General features: G+C 40.4%; 1 protein-coding gene across 1 annotated transcript in view; it reads left to right on the forward strand.

Annotated features, from left to right (window-relative positions):
* Positions 1-3,309: 3,309 nt before the first annotated feature.
* LOC104271508 (VPS10 domain-containing receptor SorCS1-like) overlaps positions 3,310-19,067 on the forward strand; it is a gene marked incomplete at both ends in the record, with an annotated part of 191,861 nt that continues 176,103 nt past the window's right edge. The window contains 1 exon segment of the mRNA XM_009866192.1: positions 3,310-3,377. Coding sequence (XP_009864494.1) covers positions 3,310-3,377 — 68 coding nt within the window.

Genomic DNA, 19,067 nt, shown 5'->3' on the forward strand with positions numbered 1-19,067 from the left:
TTTTTTGAGTTTTCCTCAGTTGGAAAAAAGTAAAAAGCTGAGTAATTTGTGAAGAATAATTCTCAATCTATTTAGCAACAGTAATTACACACTGCTAATCTTAGTATTCCATAAAATTAGCCTGATTGCATTTCTTGGGTTTTAAAAATGGGGAAAGTGTTTCTTGATTCTTGTATGGTCTTCCCCAAGATTACATCAGCTAGTGGCAAAGACTGGGGAGAAAAAAAAAACCACACTGTTTTTCCTATATACTCTTCTCAGTTTTCTATGCCAACTATCTTCATGTCTGCTTCTAAAACTATCAGATGCCAAAATATTCATTAGGGGAAATATTTATTAGTCATTCACATCTCTGGTTCCTTTGGTAAGCAGAAGAGGAGAGGGCCAAGAGAAGACAAGAAGGCTTGGAAAAAGATATAAGTAACTGTCCAGCTGCTTTGCAGATTGGCTCAAAGCCAAGGGTATGTACAACCCCCACATTGTAATGAAGGTCTCCAAGCAGGTCTACATGCAGGCTGGAGCTGAAACTCATTGACTTCGCTGCTACCTTTCATTGGGAGAGTTGTTATTCAGAAAGGCTTTGTGTGCATGCCCCTTCCTTTTTCTCTCCCCTTAATTTTTATTTATTTCTCAAGAAGGGGATTTATAAACCCATTCAGAGGGTGCTGTAAGGGATGGCAGTGACATGGTTCTGTATCTGGAGCAGACAGCTGTCCTGCTGTAAGCATTCCTGGGAGTGTGGAGATTGAAATTTAGCACTTATAAAGCCCTAACTGGCGCAAGCCTTCATGAAGCATATGAGCCCACTGCAGCTCTGACATCTGATGCCTCGGCAGGCAGCTGGCACTTTGCATGTTGGCCGCCTCTTCAAAGAGGAACCCTCCAGACTGGAGGGAGGCACCTCCTGGGAAGCAGCGGGGTTGTGCATTTTGGGGGATGGAGAGGATATCCGAGTTGGGGTGCCCTGGGGAGCAGAGCGGATGGGTCACGGCAGTTGTGTGAGCTGCCTGCATTGTAGTGGGGGATGCTCATTGCCATCTGGGCCCCGGGCTAAGTCAGGACTCACTGTGGGACTATTTCAGAGGGACATGACACTTGGGGTGTTTGGGTCACTGTGAATTGATCCCCAATTGCCACAGGATTGGGTGGTGCTAGCGAGCACAGTGGACTGCAGGGTTGGTGGTCAGGGCATCTGGAAAGGCCTGGGGAAGCCATGGGACGGAGCTGGCAGGACAAAATTTGAGGGAGCTACCAAGGCAATTGGGATATGAGGGATATGAGGACAGACTGGGGTGGTCAGGCAGGAGTTCAGGGCTAGGCTGGGCCTGGTGCTGGGGGAGCCTCAGGGGAAGGTCCCTGGTCTCTGCCCAGGGAGCTTCAGGGCTGTCCCTCAGCGCTGCCATCACCAGGCCCTGAGGCGCTCCCAGGCGAGGGGCAGGGCAAACTGTGGCTTCCCCACTGGTTGGCAGGGTCTTGCAGCCAGGTCCTGTCCCACATCCAGCCAGGAAGAGGGGCAGCCTGGAGGGACGGCTCTGGGCATCAGGCACCTGCCTGGGGATGCTCATCCACAGTCTTCCTTTTTCTGTGGAGCCGTTTGTGCGGTGTCACTCAGATACAAAGTCAGGGTGTCTCCTCCCGACACCTTGTCTTCCACCTGGATTTCAGCAGTGTGTGTTTGCAGCCTGTTAGTTACGGATTAGTTATCGACATAAAGCAGTAAGTAGGTGTAGTGGGAAGTGGGAGGTCAAAATGAGAACAGGTAAGGAGGGAGACAACTTTTTCTCTGGAGGGTGTTTGGTGATCGCCTTAGTTTTTTCAAGTGCCTCTCCTGTCTCCACCATCATTAAATGTTTGCTCTTTTATACCTTCACATTGCTATGCTTTTTCCACTTTGTTTCGTATGCAGAGCATATTGGAAAGAAGTTTCTGGTATGACTGGCTTGGGGCTATTGGTGTGTGAGAGGTAGGATGGTTTTTTGGCTTTGGAAATGGCGGTGGTGAGGTATGTTCCTCTGCCCTGGAGCAAGCAGCCACACGGCTATTCCTCTGTTACACTAGTGCCAGCTTGCACAGGGCTTAGAGGGACTGAATTTCGTCCAGTCTTTGCTTCCCTGCCAAACTGGCTGATGTTATCAAGGGAGCAGGGGAATGTATATCTGCGAGCCTTGTTTCTTAGGAACTTAGGCTGGAAATAATAAGAGGTAGATAGAGCAGGGATTTGCCAGATAAGTGTTGCGCCTCTTTAATTTAGTGCAGTTATAATGGGATAGAGAGGAGGATAAGATATACAGTGAACTGGCAGGGAGAAATGCAAAATAAACTAGTAGCAAAAGTAATGGTCTGGTAGTTTATGTCCCAAGTGTAGGTCTTGTTAAAGAAGTCCATCCTCTTGAAAGTCAGAAATTATTTTTTTTAAGACATTAACAAAAGAGCAGGCTGTGAAGTGTTTTGCTGGAAATTCTTATTGCTAAAATTGCTTTCCTCCTCCCAGTAAGATAATTTTATTCTAGAAGTGTCTTTTTTGGCAGGAGGGAAAAGCTCTTTATCAAAAGAGCTAATAAAACTCCTCAACTTGGAAACACTTCCATTCCAGCTAAATCTAAAACTGAAGTCATAGAAATGTTGGTTGTTAGAGACAGATGGAGTTCCCTAGTTCAATCTCTTACTCATAGTAGGGTTATTACCAGCTATGGATCAGGTCAGACATGGCTTTGTCTAGCCAGGGCTTAAAAAACCTCCAAGGAATGGAGGTTTTATAGATGTTCTAGGTGGCCTGTCCCAGTGTTGATTTTTTACTTTTTTTTCCCCCCTGATGTCTAGTCTGAGTCTCTCAGGCCAAAAGTGGTGATCATTCGCTTGTGTTATCATCTGCTACAACCAAAAAACATTGTACTAGAGACAGGCCAGTGGGTTATTTGAGCACTACAGCTGTAGAAAGGATCAGCAGTTTCAGTGCTTGTGAAAGAGAGCAGAAAGTAATCACTACTTCTACTGCATATAGCTGATCGCATTTTGCATCCTGAAACATTGCATAGCATGTCAGCTCCTTCCCACTGCACTCTGCCTCCTGGGGCTAAAGGAAGAGCCTGTTGGCAATATCACGCAGAGGAGCTGAGCAAGAAGAGGTCTGATGGCTCAGCATATATCTCTGAGAATACTTCCCATGTCAGTTTAGGCAAATGCTTTTAACAATTCATTCAATTATATTAAGCACCCATTAAAGGAATCCTAAACCTTCCCTGGGGCCATTTCAGTTCTATGACATTGTAATTGTTTGAAACTAACCATGATTTCTTCTTTTGCCTTCAGGTGATTCTAATTCTGACAAAGCTGTATGACTACAACCTGGGAAGCATCACAGAGAGCTCTCTTTGGAGGTAGGGAGATAAATTGAGTTAATAATTACCACCTTATTTAAATAGGAAGAAGCTGATATAATTCTTTTATTGAATTTAATTTAATTTTTTTTTAAAATGTACTGGAAGGTTTGCAGCTAAACTGTATCTCTTCTGTTCTTTCATACTCAAGGACAAAGAGACTGAAGTCTGATTGTCTTGTTTCAGCTAGATAACATGCTTTATGGATGTGCTGTCATTTGATTTTCTTTTTCCCATCTCATTCAAAATCAAATCAACCAACTAGTTTATTTGTAGGAGCATACAACTGCCTTAAGTCCATGTTTATAATGATTTATAAACCTCATGGCTATCCACTGTCCAAAGTATCTGTGGAAAGTCAGTGCTAATAAGACTGGGGGAATACTTGTGAGAAAGTATTCGATGTCTGTTTATTCAGAACTGATAGTATTAGTACCAGATAATTGATTTTCATATATGTTATGTTCACTGCTAAGCTGATTTATAGGGAATGTCTTGATATTTTCATGATTTCAAGACATATAATGCACTCTCTGAACCAAAGGAAAGGGGTGGGCTGTGGTCTGTTTCTTAGGGCTGTTATTTGCATTCAGTGAGAGCAGATGGTCCCTGTTTTTATCTCTCTGAAAAATGGATCTAAGGGGTGTTTACTTCATGTGTCCCTAGTGCTACTTTCCTGAGTTCTGACGGATGAAAGGGAGGTTTTCTTGTGGCTCCATCTGCAAGGCTTTGGTGGCAAGTCTAGGAGTTTTGTATGCAGGTCATTGATGGAGGTGGGCAGGATACCATCCTGATACCAAGAAAACTTTAGGTATTTGAAACTAAAACTTCTTGTTACAGTGACCTTGTTTTGCTAAACTTGTTTAGGAAAGATTTTTTCATTTTCAGGGAAGAATTTGGGTCTGAAGCAGAACAAATAACCTTTCTGTTAAGGGAACTGAGCGAAGTTTTAAGAGAATGTCAGAGGAGGGATTTGACGCGGAGTATATTCTGATCTCAGACTAGTGCTCTGCCCACCGGCCTGAAGAAGTAAGCAAAGAGAAAACAACCCAAGAGAAAAACACCAACATCACAGGAAATACAAATCTTCTAGGGTCTATTCTGAACAGCAACAGGAATGCTCACACATATTAGTGTTTTGTGGGATTGGATAAATTGTTTCTCATCCTACTGTGGGGATATAATCAGATCTTTCCATTTCACATACATTGCTTCTATGGCTTGAGATCTAAAATGATCCTATTTTCTCTACTATCTTTGTATTTACTACAGTGTACACACCATAGTAAGTGGCTGTCCCTTTGGGAATGTTTTTTGGACTAGATTGTTTAATTTTTCAATGGTTTTGAGAAAAAAATATTTCATATTTATGAATATTCTGTTTCCTCTTATTACCCTCAGTCATTTCACCCTGAGAAGTATTCATCTCTGTTTCACCAGTCATTGAGAAAGATAGGGTGTTTCAGCATGTAGAGACATCCTCTTCTCCAGTGCTTACAGTGGTGAAGAACTACTTTACTCATATGGTGCAATGCAGGATTTTGTTGAGAAACTGGTTTGGGACTGAAAATAGGACAGCCACATCAAAGTAGAAAACACTTCTTGAGGGGTGTGAATGTGGGCAAAAAAATTGTGCTGCTGACCTTTTGTTTCAGAAATGAAATGTTTTTTGTGGAGCATGCCACAATGGCATAAATTTTACCCTGATTAAAAAAGAAGGGACTGTGGAGATGTCACTGGAGGATGCAGGAGAAGCTGTGACCTTGGCAATGTAGCAGTCCTAGAATTCTAGTGCCTGCAGTGTGCTTTTCTGGACATCAAACAGTCCTGATGTCAGAACAGGATTAACAACATAGTAATAGCTTGCATGTTTCCTCTAGGTCAGCATGCTATTACCAAAAAAGCAGTCTATGAAAAAATGTATTCGATCATCAGGTCCAGGATTATTGTATCGGACACTTCATCTTAGTATTCCCCTAGCATTCATTCTTGGGGTTGAAGTTTAGGGTCCTTCCTCAACCTTCATTTTAAGATCTTTCAGGGTCTGAATGATTTTTTTGAGTTTTAGTACATACCAGGGGATTAATATACCATGAGCTAACTTAATATCTCTTGGAACCTGTTAAAATGTTTAGTACTCATGACATCTTTAAGCTGAGAATTCCATAGATTATTTGATGAACCACTTGTCTTACTTTGAACCCATCAGCTTCGATTTCATTTGGAGCATGTCACTTGTCAGGACTTCATTACAGCTGCGTGGCCATCCAGAATCCCTGGGCAAATGCTTCAGAGTAGGAAATGCTGAAGGAGAACCAGGATAGCCGAAATCAACCCACTTGTCTTTGCAGTTCTCCGTTATTCGTGATCAGCTCTTCGATGCTCATGACTGCTCTGAAAGTTGACAGTGCACTTCATTGTCATTCCTCAGTCCTGTTGCCTTACATAAGCTGGGGTGGGTGCATTGTGCTTGGTATGGTTCTGCTTTTAGACCCCTGCTCACCATGCAGGCATGCCTTTGGGTCACTAATAAATATCCCTGTGGAGATGCCAGGACAGCTTCCCTATTCATAGTGTGATGGAAAGAAATGACAAGACAAGACAAGCATATTTTATGTGACAGAGAGGTTATTAGCTGTTGCTCCTCCTGGCTGCTTAAGTGACATGTTAATTTAAATCACTCTACTTGTTTGAAAAGGATAGAGAAAAATAGAATTGAGAGAAAGGGAGAAACATATCTTGCACTTTAATTTGTTTCATGCCTCTAAATTTGATGCTGGGGAATGAAAGAAAGCATAATCTCATGTCTGGCTTGATTTCTAATGTTGAGAATTCTGTTTCTGAAGGATAAAGGAGAAAGACAGGTAGTTCTGCAGGTACCCACAACTGAAGCAGAATTTCTACCTTGAATACATGACAAAGAAATACCCCTTTTGCCTCCTGTACCGAGTGCATTCTCAAAAGGTTGATGACAGATGAGAAGCTGTTTAGAAGCATGTCAGAGACACGAGTCATTTATGCTATAGGTGGTTATAAGCACATCTGTCATTTGAAGGTGTAGTTGGGTGATTTAAGCAGTCTTGTGACTGATGGGACTGTAACCATCTATAACACAATTATGCCATCGCCTACAAGATATGAATCTGTCTTCCTTATAAACACACTACTACCTGCTAGGATGGCACTTCTTTGTAATTTTTCAGCCAGTTTAACTACAGCTGGCTGCAGCACTCATGAAAGGAGATTGCCCTTCTAAAACTACCCATGAATTAAGAGACCACTAGTGACAGACATGAAGGAATGAAATACAGTAAGAGAAAAGAGACAGGGAGAATCTGTACAGTCTTTTAGAGTGCTAAGGCTCTGTGCTTGCTGAGCTTTGGATAGCAAGTGAGCTGCTGCTTCTGTACATGGTAAATGAGATTTTACATCAGGCTAGGCCTGACTTTAATTACACTGTTATCCTCTCAGCAGACTTTTTTCCACAGTTTTAGTTGAGGGCTTTTTATTTACTTTTTATTATTTGTTTTATAGAAGAGGAAGAAAACGGAGGAGAGAAGATTATCTGTCACTGAGCAATTAACTGTGTGTATTGGATTTACTTCTCTTCCTCTCCTAGATATCTCTCGGATCACAAAGAGGATTAAGCTGTGAAAGTTAGGAGAAGATGTTTTTTACCACTGGAGTAAGATAAGCTTACACTTCCAATAAATAAAAATGTCAAAATAGTGACTATCGTGTCCATGAGCTGCAGGCAGCTGTGGGGGAGGACTAATCTTTTTTTCTGTTTGTGTAAATGTGATGCTCTAGAAAGATGTGCACGAAGGACACTTTCCCTCAGGGCCTTGAGAGTCTGACAAGCAATGAGTAATGCCATTCACCTTTTTGCCTTCTTATAGCTCTCTATTTGGTCAGGAATGAGTAATTTGGTGTAACTTGCTCTAAAAATAGCAGTAATTAAACTTTGCTTTTCAGCCAGAAAAATATGAAGATGTAGAGTTTGCTTGGTTTGAGAGAGAGCATTTATGTTCTAAATCATGCTCTGTTGCTCTGATAATTCTAGACATTAACGGTGAAACTGACACTCCAACATTGTGCCTGAACTCTGAGATCCCTGGTTCAGGAGTGCTTAACATTTCTAGCCTGTCCTTCACTGCTCCTCGTTTCTGCAGTAAGTAAACTTTAGCACATATGCCATAAAAGAATCTCAGGGACTCTGAAAAATACCTATGGGTCATATAGATCTAGCTTTAGCTTCCCATATGTAAAACAGAGTTTGTTAATAGTTGATTGCTTTGTGTTTTTATTTTTTTTTTCTCCTGGAGAGCTTAGAATGGATTTAGCTAACTGCCATCTACAATATTTTGAAGATTGGCTGCTGATAAATATTACGGAAGTCCCAGCAAGATAAAAATTCTCAGAACTCCATGGCTCTGTTTCTAGCTTTTTCATGGCCTTTCTGTTTAACCTTCAGCTAGTGTTTTAGCCCCTCCATCAGTTTATTCATCCCCACATTCCATCACTGCACATCATCCTGTAACTCTGTCCTTTCAAGAAGGGAAAAAGGGTGTGTAAGCCAGAGAAGAATTAGAACCCTCAGAGCCTTCCCACCTCTTAGTATAGTAATAACCTTCATTTATTCCATGGGACAACTTGATTAAATAAAGAATTCAATGTCCTTATTGTGTTCTTATCCTCTTCTGCTCCCAACCACCACTGGAGGCAAGAAACGTGGGTTAAGATAGACTGAAGTCCTTGCTAGTAAGGTCTAAGTACTGCTGTGTTATGTCTCTATGTTGGGTAGTCCCGTAATCACCATTATGCATGGAACCTTTTTGGTGAAAACTCTTACTGTTGGAGATGAGTTTCCATCAGTATGTTAGATGATGAAAAGGAGCAATGAAGTAGCAGACTCTTCAGCTGCTCTAGGGATAAAAGCCTCAGGGAGAGAGGCAGATGTAGATTGAGGATCGTCTGAATGCAGCCTTGCAATATTAGCCAGATGATCTGTTAGACATTTTTCTCTCCCTTGAATCCTGTTGTTTGAAAAGTCTTGGCTGTGAGTTGACCCCAGCTATGTGGTTACAAATACTATTGATGCTTTGAAGCCTCATATTTATGTTTCTGCGTGCAATTTTCTGATTCCTTGCTACGTAAGAGTGCCCTCTCTGCAGATCAGAGCTATAGCCACCCATGTCATCTTCAGTATTGTTGGTGTGTTTATGCAGATTTTCTTCTCTAGACTGGAGAATTTTTGCAACAGGAAACTTGAAAGACTATCAGCATTTGCTTGCTTCCTTTGAAGGGAATTTCTAGGATATGTCTGTTGTATTCATCGTTCTCCTGCACATTTTATGCTGGCTTCCTACTTCTATTTTGCACATGGGCTATTCTCAACTCACATTTATTTTCCACCTACTGAGCCACATTAGTACAGTCATAACTGGTGGCTTAGTGACACAGCGTGCTCTTCAACAGCAGATTAGGGTCTTTTGCTGAAGTAGATAGGAGAAGCAAATCTATATGAGAGGAACTGACAAAGGGAGGGAAAGGAAAGTCTCATTAAGCACATTTTAACCAGCAGTTTTGTGGGAAAGGGGAACTTGAAAAGGACTGTTTGAAATGCTTTTATCTATAAACACGGTGCTTCAGTTGCTCAGTGTAAGTCACTTCGCTTAACTGAATATCAGAGCTTGATAAATGCTGCTACATTACTTCCCATGGGCATTTAGTGAAATTGTAGCAATGACATTTCCTTGTGTCTTTTATTATTATTTTTTTTTTCATTTTTGCTCCTGCAAACAAATGAACGACCAGCTACTCTAGATGCTGGAGGGCATCTGAGGAGAAGGAAGAATGAGTTGCACACTCAGCTATTCGTGTAGGAAGCAGTATCTTTTTACAGTTTGATCACAGCAGGAGATCTGCTTCCACTGGAAGCAAGCTTACAACATGTGCTGACTGAGCGTGGAGCTGTGAGCAGCCTTTTTCCTGTGTGATGGGACCCTCTGTTCAGCCGTCATGACCCCTAGGAACCTAGCAGTTTCTATAGCTATCAGTTTTTTACATGAGAGGGCTCACTTTACTCTGGTGACTAACAGTAATAAAAACTTCTAACATAGTCAGCTCTTCTAGTTAGTTGCCAAAGTTTCCTGGGATGTTTGCCTGCTATCAAAAAGAGCTATAATAAAGCTGGAGAGAGGAAGGGAAAAAACAGCCAACCAATCAAACAAGAAAATTCACCCAAGTAAGACCGTCTTAGGAAACAACCCACAGCTGATGCTTACATAAATCCTAGTTTAACAGGAAAATTAAATCTTATTAAATCTCACCTTTTCTGAAGAATGAGATTGAGTATAACCCTTGCATTTTGTGGCGTAACGTGTTTAATCACTCTCAAGGAAGTTCTGCCTTGACATAGCTTAAAGAGTCATACACTTACATTTTGAAGGATGAGATTTGGTTGAGGATTTAGTGATGTGTTCTTCATTCCCTGGTCTGTGTGGATACGACATTCAGCACTAATGACAATACAAATTTATTAAGCTTATTAGAAATGTGTTCTTTGTTGCAGCCAGTCATGAAAGTAGGAGTGTAATCAAAGTAAATCAAAAAGAACCCCAGTCCATTTTCTGCATGAGAAAACATTAAAATCAAGATAATGAATATTCATGCTGACATATATTATCAATGTACTGTAAATAACAAATGTACAGTGTTTGTGCCACTTTATAGACATACAGTGTTTAAATGCACTTTGTCATTCTTATTCTGCAAATTAGAAAATGAACTTGCACATCTGTTTCCTAGAGTGTACCTGTTGGTCCAATTGATATTGGTAAAACATAGCAGAACTATCTCTCGATCTGGTCCATGGGGTTCACCTGTCTGGTGTGGCTCTGTAACAACTGCAGACAAGCTAGACTGGAGCTGATACATAGGAGGAAATACAAACAACAAAATAATTAACCAGGAAGCAAAACACCCTTTATGTTCTGTATTCCCATCCCTTTCATTTTAATGCAGTCACTCTACCATTTGCAAGGCTAAGTAACATTGTACTTTATCTTTTTGGGCGGGGAGTATACCCTTCACTAATCACAAAAAGGAAATAATGGATTAGGGCCTGAGCCTGGGTAAACAAAAAACTATTCCAGTTGAGTGAGTTACACTGGTTTGAGATCTGAACTCTAAGGTCCTCAGGTCCAGGTACCAAATACTTCTGCTGCTGCATCTTGGGAATTATACAGGTAAACATTGAGTTTATTGTTACTACAGAAAGAGACATATGTCAATAGGTCTCTCTTGAAGGACTTAGTGAAACACCTGGAAACTAAAAATGCATACTTAAGTACAAAACAACGATACGTTTGTTGAGCAGTGTAAACTGACCATCTTTTACATCAAAACATGGTGGCTTGCTTGAAACTGTCCTCTTTTTCCTGATTTCTCTAACGTACCAAATAATAATTGAACAAAACAGAAAAGGAGAAATAAACCTCAGTAGTGACAGCAAAATCAGCCTTTGAGTGTGATCCTGCCAGCAGCTCCCATGCCTTGGACCAAAGCGTAGTTCTCAGCAGCAGAAGGCTCCTCTTTCTTGTTTCAGAACCTTAGTGAAAGGCGGGGCGGGGGAGGAAGTAGAACATCAGTGTACAAGTTATTCATTAGGAAGGCCCAGGGCCACTGGGTGAGACTCCAGATCTGTGAGAGTGACCAATATTGTTTGTGAATGCTGTGCTTTGCAGGCAGCTGGAGGAATTTGGGCAAGGAAAGTTCATTTTGCCTCTTGTCTTTAGGATGTACTGTTGAGGGCCTCTGTGTATTCGGCACTGAAAATGTTTGTGCTTGTATAACAGGGACAACCTGACAGAGACTCAGTTTCTGGTGAGCAAGTAATTAGTTTTCAGCTCAACTTCCCCTTACGAAGGCTTGGAGGAGACATGTGGAGATTCAGGAACTTTTCTATCCTGGCTGGCAGTCTTCCGCTGCTATCATGCTGGGTGATTTCGCTGCTGGGATGCATTAAATGGTGGGTCAAGATGGGTCCTGTTGATTATGAGCATAATTGTAATGCACTCTAAACCGATACAGTGCTTTGCCAATGGGGGGTAAAAGGCCTTCCTTCTCTTTTTCACCCATTGTTTCCCCCTACTCTCTAAATGAGTTCCTTCTGTAAGGAAGTTGCATGACTTTCTCAAGCATGCATTTTAGTGTGTGCTGTGTAGCTGGGTGTGAAGATAAAACCTCTTTTCAGTGATCTTGCAATCTAGATAGATAATCTATGAGAGATGCTGAGTTGAAAAGTAATAGAAATTCAGAGATGCAACATGTTTTGTGTATTAAATGCCTTCATAAGCAGGGAGAGAGACTGATATCTGATCTTCATCTAAGGCAAAATTCTTTGAGAAAGACAGTGTTGTTTATTCTATTAATGTGCTTTTACTGGTGTTTTTCAAGACTCTATGGACATATCTGTGTATGTGTTCCCATTCATTTCCTTCTGGTCTTCCTTCAAACCTGAGCTCCTAGAGTCAGGTGACTGCTCACAATCTCAGCTTTTTTGTGGTGGGAGAAAGCCCCAATTCCTGGTTTTCACATAGTGAAGATAAAGTAAATCTTCTTTCTGTTCTGCTGGTGAACAAAAGCAATTATTTTTTTTCTGCCTTTAAAACTGAAGGTTTTTGCTCCTCCATGATGATAATGCTACAAAGTTGTGTTCTCCCCTAAGGCAGAACAGAAGGAGAGGAGAGACCCCCTCAGAGTTAACTGAGAACCAGTTATTTCCCATATATAAGGGAGAAGCACAGCTAGGTGAAAAGGAGACAGTCACTAGAAGGCAGTTGGAGGAGATAGCAGGTTCCTTGTCACTGATAAAAACCTGCATTCCCCGGTGGGCTGTGACTGCTGGAGTCCTTCAGAAATTTTTGTTAACCTGCAGGCTTTCAGCTCCGCACAGCAATCAGTGGCCAGTCTGATGGGCACTGTAACCTCTAGGGGAAAAAGGGACTGTGACCAAAATTGGCCAGTGTTGTCCTTTTACATTGCATTTATATGGTATTCTGAAACTAGGACAGAATACAAAACCTTTTTGAAATAAGCTTAAAGGGAAACAGGAGTCCAGAACTGTGCTGAATAACCCTTCTGTAAGACAGGAGGAGAAAAGGAAGCTGTAGGCAGGTCTAAGCTCCCACTGTGCTTTACCAACAAATGACTATCTTCTTACTGATGGTTTTAGTGTGTTTGCATTGTTCCAGGCTGTCTTTGCTCTGAATGATCAATCTAGGAGGCTGAAAACCATAATTCTTGGTCTCTTCTATTTCTGTCCTTGCTTGTAGGAAGCAACATATCTTCTGTTTAGAGCTGTGGAATGAGAACCACAGCTGTGAGTCCTAGCCTTCCTACACACAGTATAGGCAAGCTTCTTCACCACTGCATGTGTGGCTAATGGGACTATGTTACCTGTCCACTTGCAGTAAATGATCTCAGAGCTTTGGATGAAACTAACTAATAAAAACTGGTCCTGGAATAGCTGAAGTTGAAATAGAGCTGCATATAAGCCTACAGTCTCCATCCACGGCTGAAGACCAGCAGAGATTCAGCGTATGCCTTACCAAGCCAAACTTCTGATATATTCTCATCCAATACCTAACAGCACCTTGAGAAACTCATGGATACCTCTGCAGGCAGGGTGGATTGTCATCTTTGGGTCTATTTATGAGATCTTTAGTTTGGATTTTGCCCAGAGGCTAATCTTCGGAAAAGGGAAAGAAATGAGATTCAAAACCATTCCTTTTAAGTAGTCAGTTCCCTTTCCAAGGAAGGAAAATGAACACAGAAGATTTTTTATGACTGTGGACTGTGTGAAGTTGCTGGGAAGAACTACTAGATGGGAGAAATACTAAAGGTAGCAGCAAAATGAAATAGTTGTTTCTTTATGAAGATATGAAACAACCTTTTTTTTTTTTTTGGGTCCTAATTGTGTTTGTAAATTTTCAGCTCCTTTGTTCTTGTGTTTTTGGGATGGAGAGGGAGGCAGAACTACAGCCTTTTTTCCTCCTTACTCCATGGTAGCACTGCCTAAGTGAAAGCAACACCATTCCATACTATGAAGTATGTAAGCATATGAAGTTTTTTGCACTGTTCTTCCTCAAAGAAGAGTTTTCCTTGCTCTAGAGTCTTCAAGAGATGGTCTGTTCTTTTTCCCAGCCTGCCTGCAGCAGTGCCCAATAAATAATAGCTATTATTAGTGTTAAACTCTCAGAAACCTACCACCTTTAGGATAATTTTTCTTTCTTGCCCTGCTAGAGAAATCATCTTATGCCCCTAGATGTGTGTTTTGGTGACTTGTCATATTAATACCTACTTAAAAATGTAAGTATTATAGACGATTAAATTATTGGTCCTTTCTGGTAAGGACATCTGTGGCTTGCGAGACTCTAGCCTTCTTTTGCTGTGAGCAGTGTGCACTGACTACAGGCGTTGTGGAAATATAATTTCTCTTCACTTCCCTGCCAGTGCTCGAGTGTCGATGTGCTCCCTTGTTATGAGGCAGTGTAAAATTTAGAGGCTAGTCACGATGAAGGTAGTAAGAAAGAAACTTAAAGACCTCAGTAAATTTCCCTTCTAAGTGTTCCCTTTTCAAAGGTAAATGGTCTTATTCTTTGTAATCTCTCTTTGTATGTTAACAGCTTTCACAATGCTAACTCTTCTGTAAGAAAAGCACATTACAATCCCAGTCTGCTTTATCTCTGGTAAAGAAGCCAAAGGAGGAAGAAGCCAATACTTTTTTAAATTTTTTATTTAAAGTTCACAAGCTATTTAGCACACATATACTGTAAATTCAAGACGTGAATGTTACTCAAAGAAGCAAATGTGATGTCACAAGTGTTTTAATAGCCTTTGATTTATTTCCATAAGTGCTTTGTTAAAATGATGCACAACAGCATTTGGAAGCCAAATGCAGTCTTAGGAGAGATTTGGAGGAGTTATTTTCAATCTCCTTACTTTTCTTGCTCAGCACAGTAATTTGTTTGATTGGGGCAGAAGGGCCCTGGATTCAGAACAGGGATTCTACTTCTTATTTAGTGTTTCTTTGTGAGTTAATCAGCCCAGTTTGTGATCTGAGTGAGCAGGAGTATGAATGAACTTACTGTGATATGAGAGCTGCATGGTTTAGAGAACAGGATACTGGCTGTGGTTGGGAGATTTGTGTTCTGTCACTGCACGGATTTGTGGCTATTAGATAGTGAAATATTTGGTTAGGCATAATCAAGAATCAGCAAATTCATGGTGTATCAAAAGTCAGCTGCAAGGAATCTTTTCCTGGCAAGATATTTCTAATGACATTCTGCAAGGTTAGTTCTAGGTGCAGTGATATAGGGCATTTTTGCCATTAGTCTGCTAATAAATCTGGTATAATTTCCAAGTTTTAAGACAGGCAGGGTAGTGAATCAAAAAGAGACCTGAGGTAGTCACAAGTGAGCAAATGGATTACTTAGTAAGCCGAGCTCACTTGAAGGAATGTGTTATAGTCCAACAAAGCATAATGGTAGGACAAGGAAGGTTGTACTTACAGTACTATATACTATCTGCATGCAGCCTGGAGAGCAGCTGTGGTCTGATGGTGTGTAGGAGCTAGAATAGTCAAAGAACTGGACATCATGTCCCATTGTGGAGGAGCTGGAATGGCCTGCTTTTATCAATGGCTATGTAGACTAAGGAGCAAGGAGTTAAATTTTTACAAAAATTAAAACTACAAAGTATGTTTTTCGAGATACTGATTTGGCTTGAAAAGCTTTTTATGACAACGTAACAATATTTAACAAAGCTCTGCACAAGGGATGGGATTTCTGGGAAGAACTGAAAGAGAAATGGAAAGTGCAACAGTACATCACATTGTTTAGGATGTTTCTGTGCTCCAGAAATAATCTAAATATGCTTAGGAAGGATGCCCTTTGTGGTCACAAAATTCCAACTGTTGGACACTGGGAGAGTCTTTAGAGAAAGTAATAATTCACTTTTCCTGATGTCTTACATATCTGTTGTTAACTATCAGCAGAGACAGGGTACTGAGCTAAGTGAACCGCTGACACGTGATGCCCACCTTGATGTTGTGGTAGAACAGAACTCTGTACAGGTGAACATACTCACTGGAAGTGTTGCTGTTCTGATGTAGTTGAATCTTACAGCTAAACTTGATCGTTTCCATTTTGCAAAGATAATTATTTTACTTTTATTCAAAAAATATCCAATTCAGCACAAGGGTGACTTAGTGAATTGTTGGTCTGAATTAGAAGACAGACATAAAATTAAATGGTTCTGATACATTCTCCTAAGGTCACGCCTATAGCAAATGCTTAAAATTACAAGGGAACTAAGTCTGCTGTCTCTTTATAAAACTAGTGACTTGGGAGGTGAAACAAAGGAAAGAAAATGTATCATGAATGGTGGAATAAAGTGGGTAAGAGATTGCTCGGGACAGGTAAAAGATGACAAGTACTGAAGAGAGGGGGAATGAAATGTAGTTTTTGAAGCAAAGAAGATTAGACATGGTTAAGGTTAGAGAGGTTGAATGAGGAGTCAGCTTGTCTGCTTGTAGGAACCGGTATTAATTCACTGACCTGAGTCAAACTGAAACGCTTTCCACTAGCTGTCAATCCGCTGCAGAAATTACTTCTGACCACTGAAATAAAACCCTTCTTTTTAGGGTCTTCATCTTTGAGAAGATATTATTTTGATAGCTGCTATTACTGCCTAGTTTTTCAGCATTATCAAAATGTAAAATAAAGAGAGAGGGTGGTTGAAAATACAGTAAGTGTAGCTACAAAGTTTATTCAGTCTATGTTCCATTAGCAAATAATGGTCAGTATTATAAAAAGTATAAATTCATTGTCCAGTCCCTCTATTAATGTAATTAAAAAGGCATGGGGTTTGGCAGTTGGCTTCTCTTACATTCAGTTGCTCTTTATTGTTTCAGAAGAAACCTGCTGACTCAATTGGTTTCAAGTGAAGATGGAATAAGCCTCTCTGAGTAAACAAGGCTTGTTAATTTGCAGAATTTCTGTTGAAGCTGCTTGAAAAAAAAAGTTTTATCAGGGTAGAATAGCCTAGTTTTATGTGTGTGGATTATCTTTGATGTGCTGTAACTCCTAAAATGCTGGTTAATGCTTTGAGAAAAGAAAAAAAAAGGGGGGAGGGGTTAGTTTGCTATGGTAGAAGTTTATAGATCTAGAATTATTCATGAAATGTATTTGAGTGAGAGAGGAGCTGCATATTGCAACTTTCTTCCACACCAAATCCAAAATTCAAGTGTGCCTCATTTAGCTGAGGGAAAAAACAGGCTATTTACTCCTGTTATAACAGCTGGCACTTTGGCCTTTTTGTTATAAGTAATTCTATCAAGTCAGTAAGAATAGATCTTTGAGTAAGTGATGTCCATTGCCGTTGTATGGAGGGCTATTTTGGATTAATCGAAGATCTACTTGACCCAGTACCTTGTCTTCAAGGTGAACCTGCAGCAGATAAGAACAAGGCCAAGCACATGTGTTACTTTCCTGATGTAGCCTTCCAGGTAATACTGACTTCTGGCTCCAGGACTTCATAAAGTAAAAAAAAAATGTTTAATAGAGGCATTTAATAATCTTTGGTGGGTGTGTTTATGTGCGGGTTATTTTTCCTTTTCAGAATATATCCATTATTTGAACCAATACAAACTTTTAGCATCCCGAATAGTGGACAGCTGAAAAGCACCAAGTGGTTGTTTCCCTGTATCAGCTGCAGTGGGAGCAGAATTAATGCTTGAGAAGTGAGAAGGTTTCTGTGCCTTTAGCCATCCAGAAAAAAACTTTATACATGTTAAGTCCTGCTGTGTGATGAAAGCAAATTCACCCAGCTGTATTTTATCTTATAAAGTGAACTTGCCACTCACTGTGTTTGATGGAGTACCCTATGGAAGTGAAAAAGTAAATGACACAAATTTGCACTTGTTTGTAGCTTTTAGGGCAAGGAGCTGCATATGGCAGGTGGAGAACAGAATGTCTTTGAATTTTATTGCTCTATAAGGATTGCCTTATCCTTTCAGTGAAGGTGAAATTAAAAGGGATAACTTTGGAAAGCTCCATTAAATAGTAAGGAAAAATTATGATTCTTTAGTAAACTTGCTCTGTATAGATTTATACTATGCTGCTTACTAGAATGAAAGTATGGAAAGATAAAGTAGTGGTGATCCTGGATGATCTTCAGCTCTGTATTTGTTCTGGGATGGCCATATTGTTCCTACCACCTCAGAAATATTTCTCTCTTCAGAAAGGTGGCCATGACCTTGACTCTGAAGACCGAGCTGCTTGGAACTCGTGATTCAACACATCAGTGACTCCTATTATTGTGCCTGAACCTACAATGGAGACCTGATTTGCTTGTTAATTTAATTTTCTGAAAGAATTTCATAGTGACTGCCCTGCCTTCCTCTGGTTGACTATGATGTAGTGAATTGAATCTACCTCTTCCCTCCCTGTTTCATAGATCTGACTTCCTAGGAGAAAGAGCCCTCCCAAAAGTACCTCTGTAAATCTTGGTCAGGAAGGAAAAAATAGAGAGAATTAAAATTTTAGCAAGCTATGTCCTGTCTCTTCTGAATGAAATTTGAAAGGCAGCCTTGGCTTCTCTAAGGCCTATATGTTCACCATCTGATAGGATGCAGCCTCTGCTCACTGCAAAATATCTTTTCACTTACGAGGAGGAAAGTTGGGGAAAAGGAGAATCGTGTAGTTATTGCCGGTACTACTCTCTGTGGCTCCAGATAATGTCATGCATGGGATGATACCAACATTCACTACCTCCTGTTATGGAGGAACTCCCCTTTTTTTTCTTAAAGATTGGACATATTGACACCTCTGTTAGTAACTTTAAAGATCCGCTCTTGATGGAGGGATTTCTGTTACTCTGGAAAACCCAGAAAGGCTCAGTCTGGCACATAGATAAGGTCTCTGGCACGTGAGATATGTGGTAAAAATCTGATTGCATAATTCTCTTCATTTTGGCATCTGTTTTATTGCACATAGTAATTGAGGTTTTCCAGCTGTGCTTAATAAGCTCAAATCCATCCAGGAAGGGGGAGAGGATGTGGAGTGAATCAGCAACATCTCAGATACCTTAGAGCCTTAATTTACATGTGTATTTAACCTATTCTTGACAGTCATCATGTACATGCCTTGACAGTAATTCCAGTGGGCACTGACATTCTGTCCTCCCACAAAGGTTTGTCCCTTTCTAAAATGCTGCATCTCTGGCCTCTCCTTCTGTCATTTCCTTTGTTAGTTTCAAGAAGTTTTAAGTCTTGCTCTGAAAGCTACATAATGCATTTATATTTTCTTATGGAATATCACGTATGAGCCCAGACCTTTTCTGAATGCAGATGTCATAAACATTCATCTTCTCAATCACTAAACCTCTAACACGCTTTTATGTAATTATACATAATAATTATACAGATTCTCCTGTAAACTGTAATTAAGTCTGTGGAAAGGCTTGTACAGGTTTCAGTAAGCTTTGGATCAGGTTCATTACCAGCTTTTTTTCCTATCCAAAGAGACAGAATCTTGTTTTCATATGTTCTGTGTCATAAGTACACAAAATTCTTATAAATTGAATTGTTATTTGTAAAATGGTATGCTCCTTTCTGTTTGTTTG

Source organism: Apaloderma vittatum, unplaced genomic scaffold (genome assembly GCF_000703405.1).
Source record: "Apaloderma vittatum isolate BGI_N311 unplaced genomic scaffold, ASM70340v1 scaffold5083, whole genome shotgun sequence".
Classification (NCBI taxonomy): Eukaryota; Metazoa; Chordata; class Aves; order Trogoniformes; family Trogonidae; genus Apaloderma; species Apaloderma vittatum.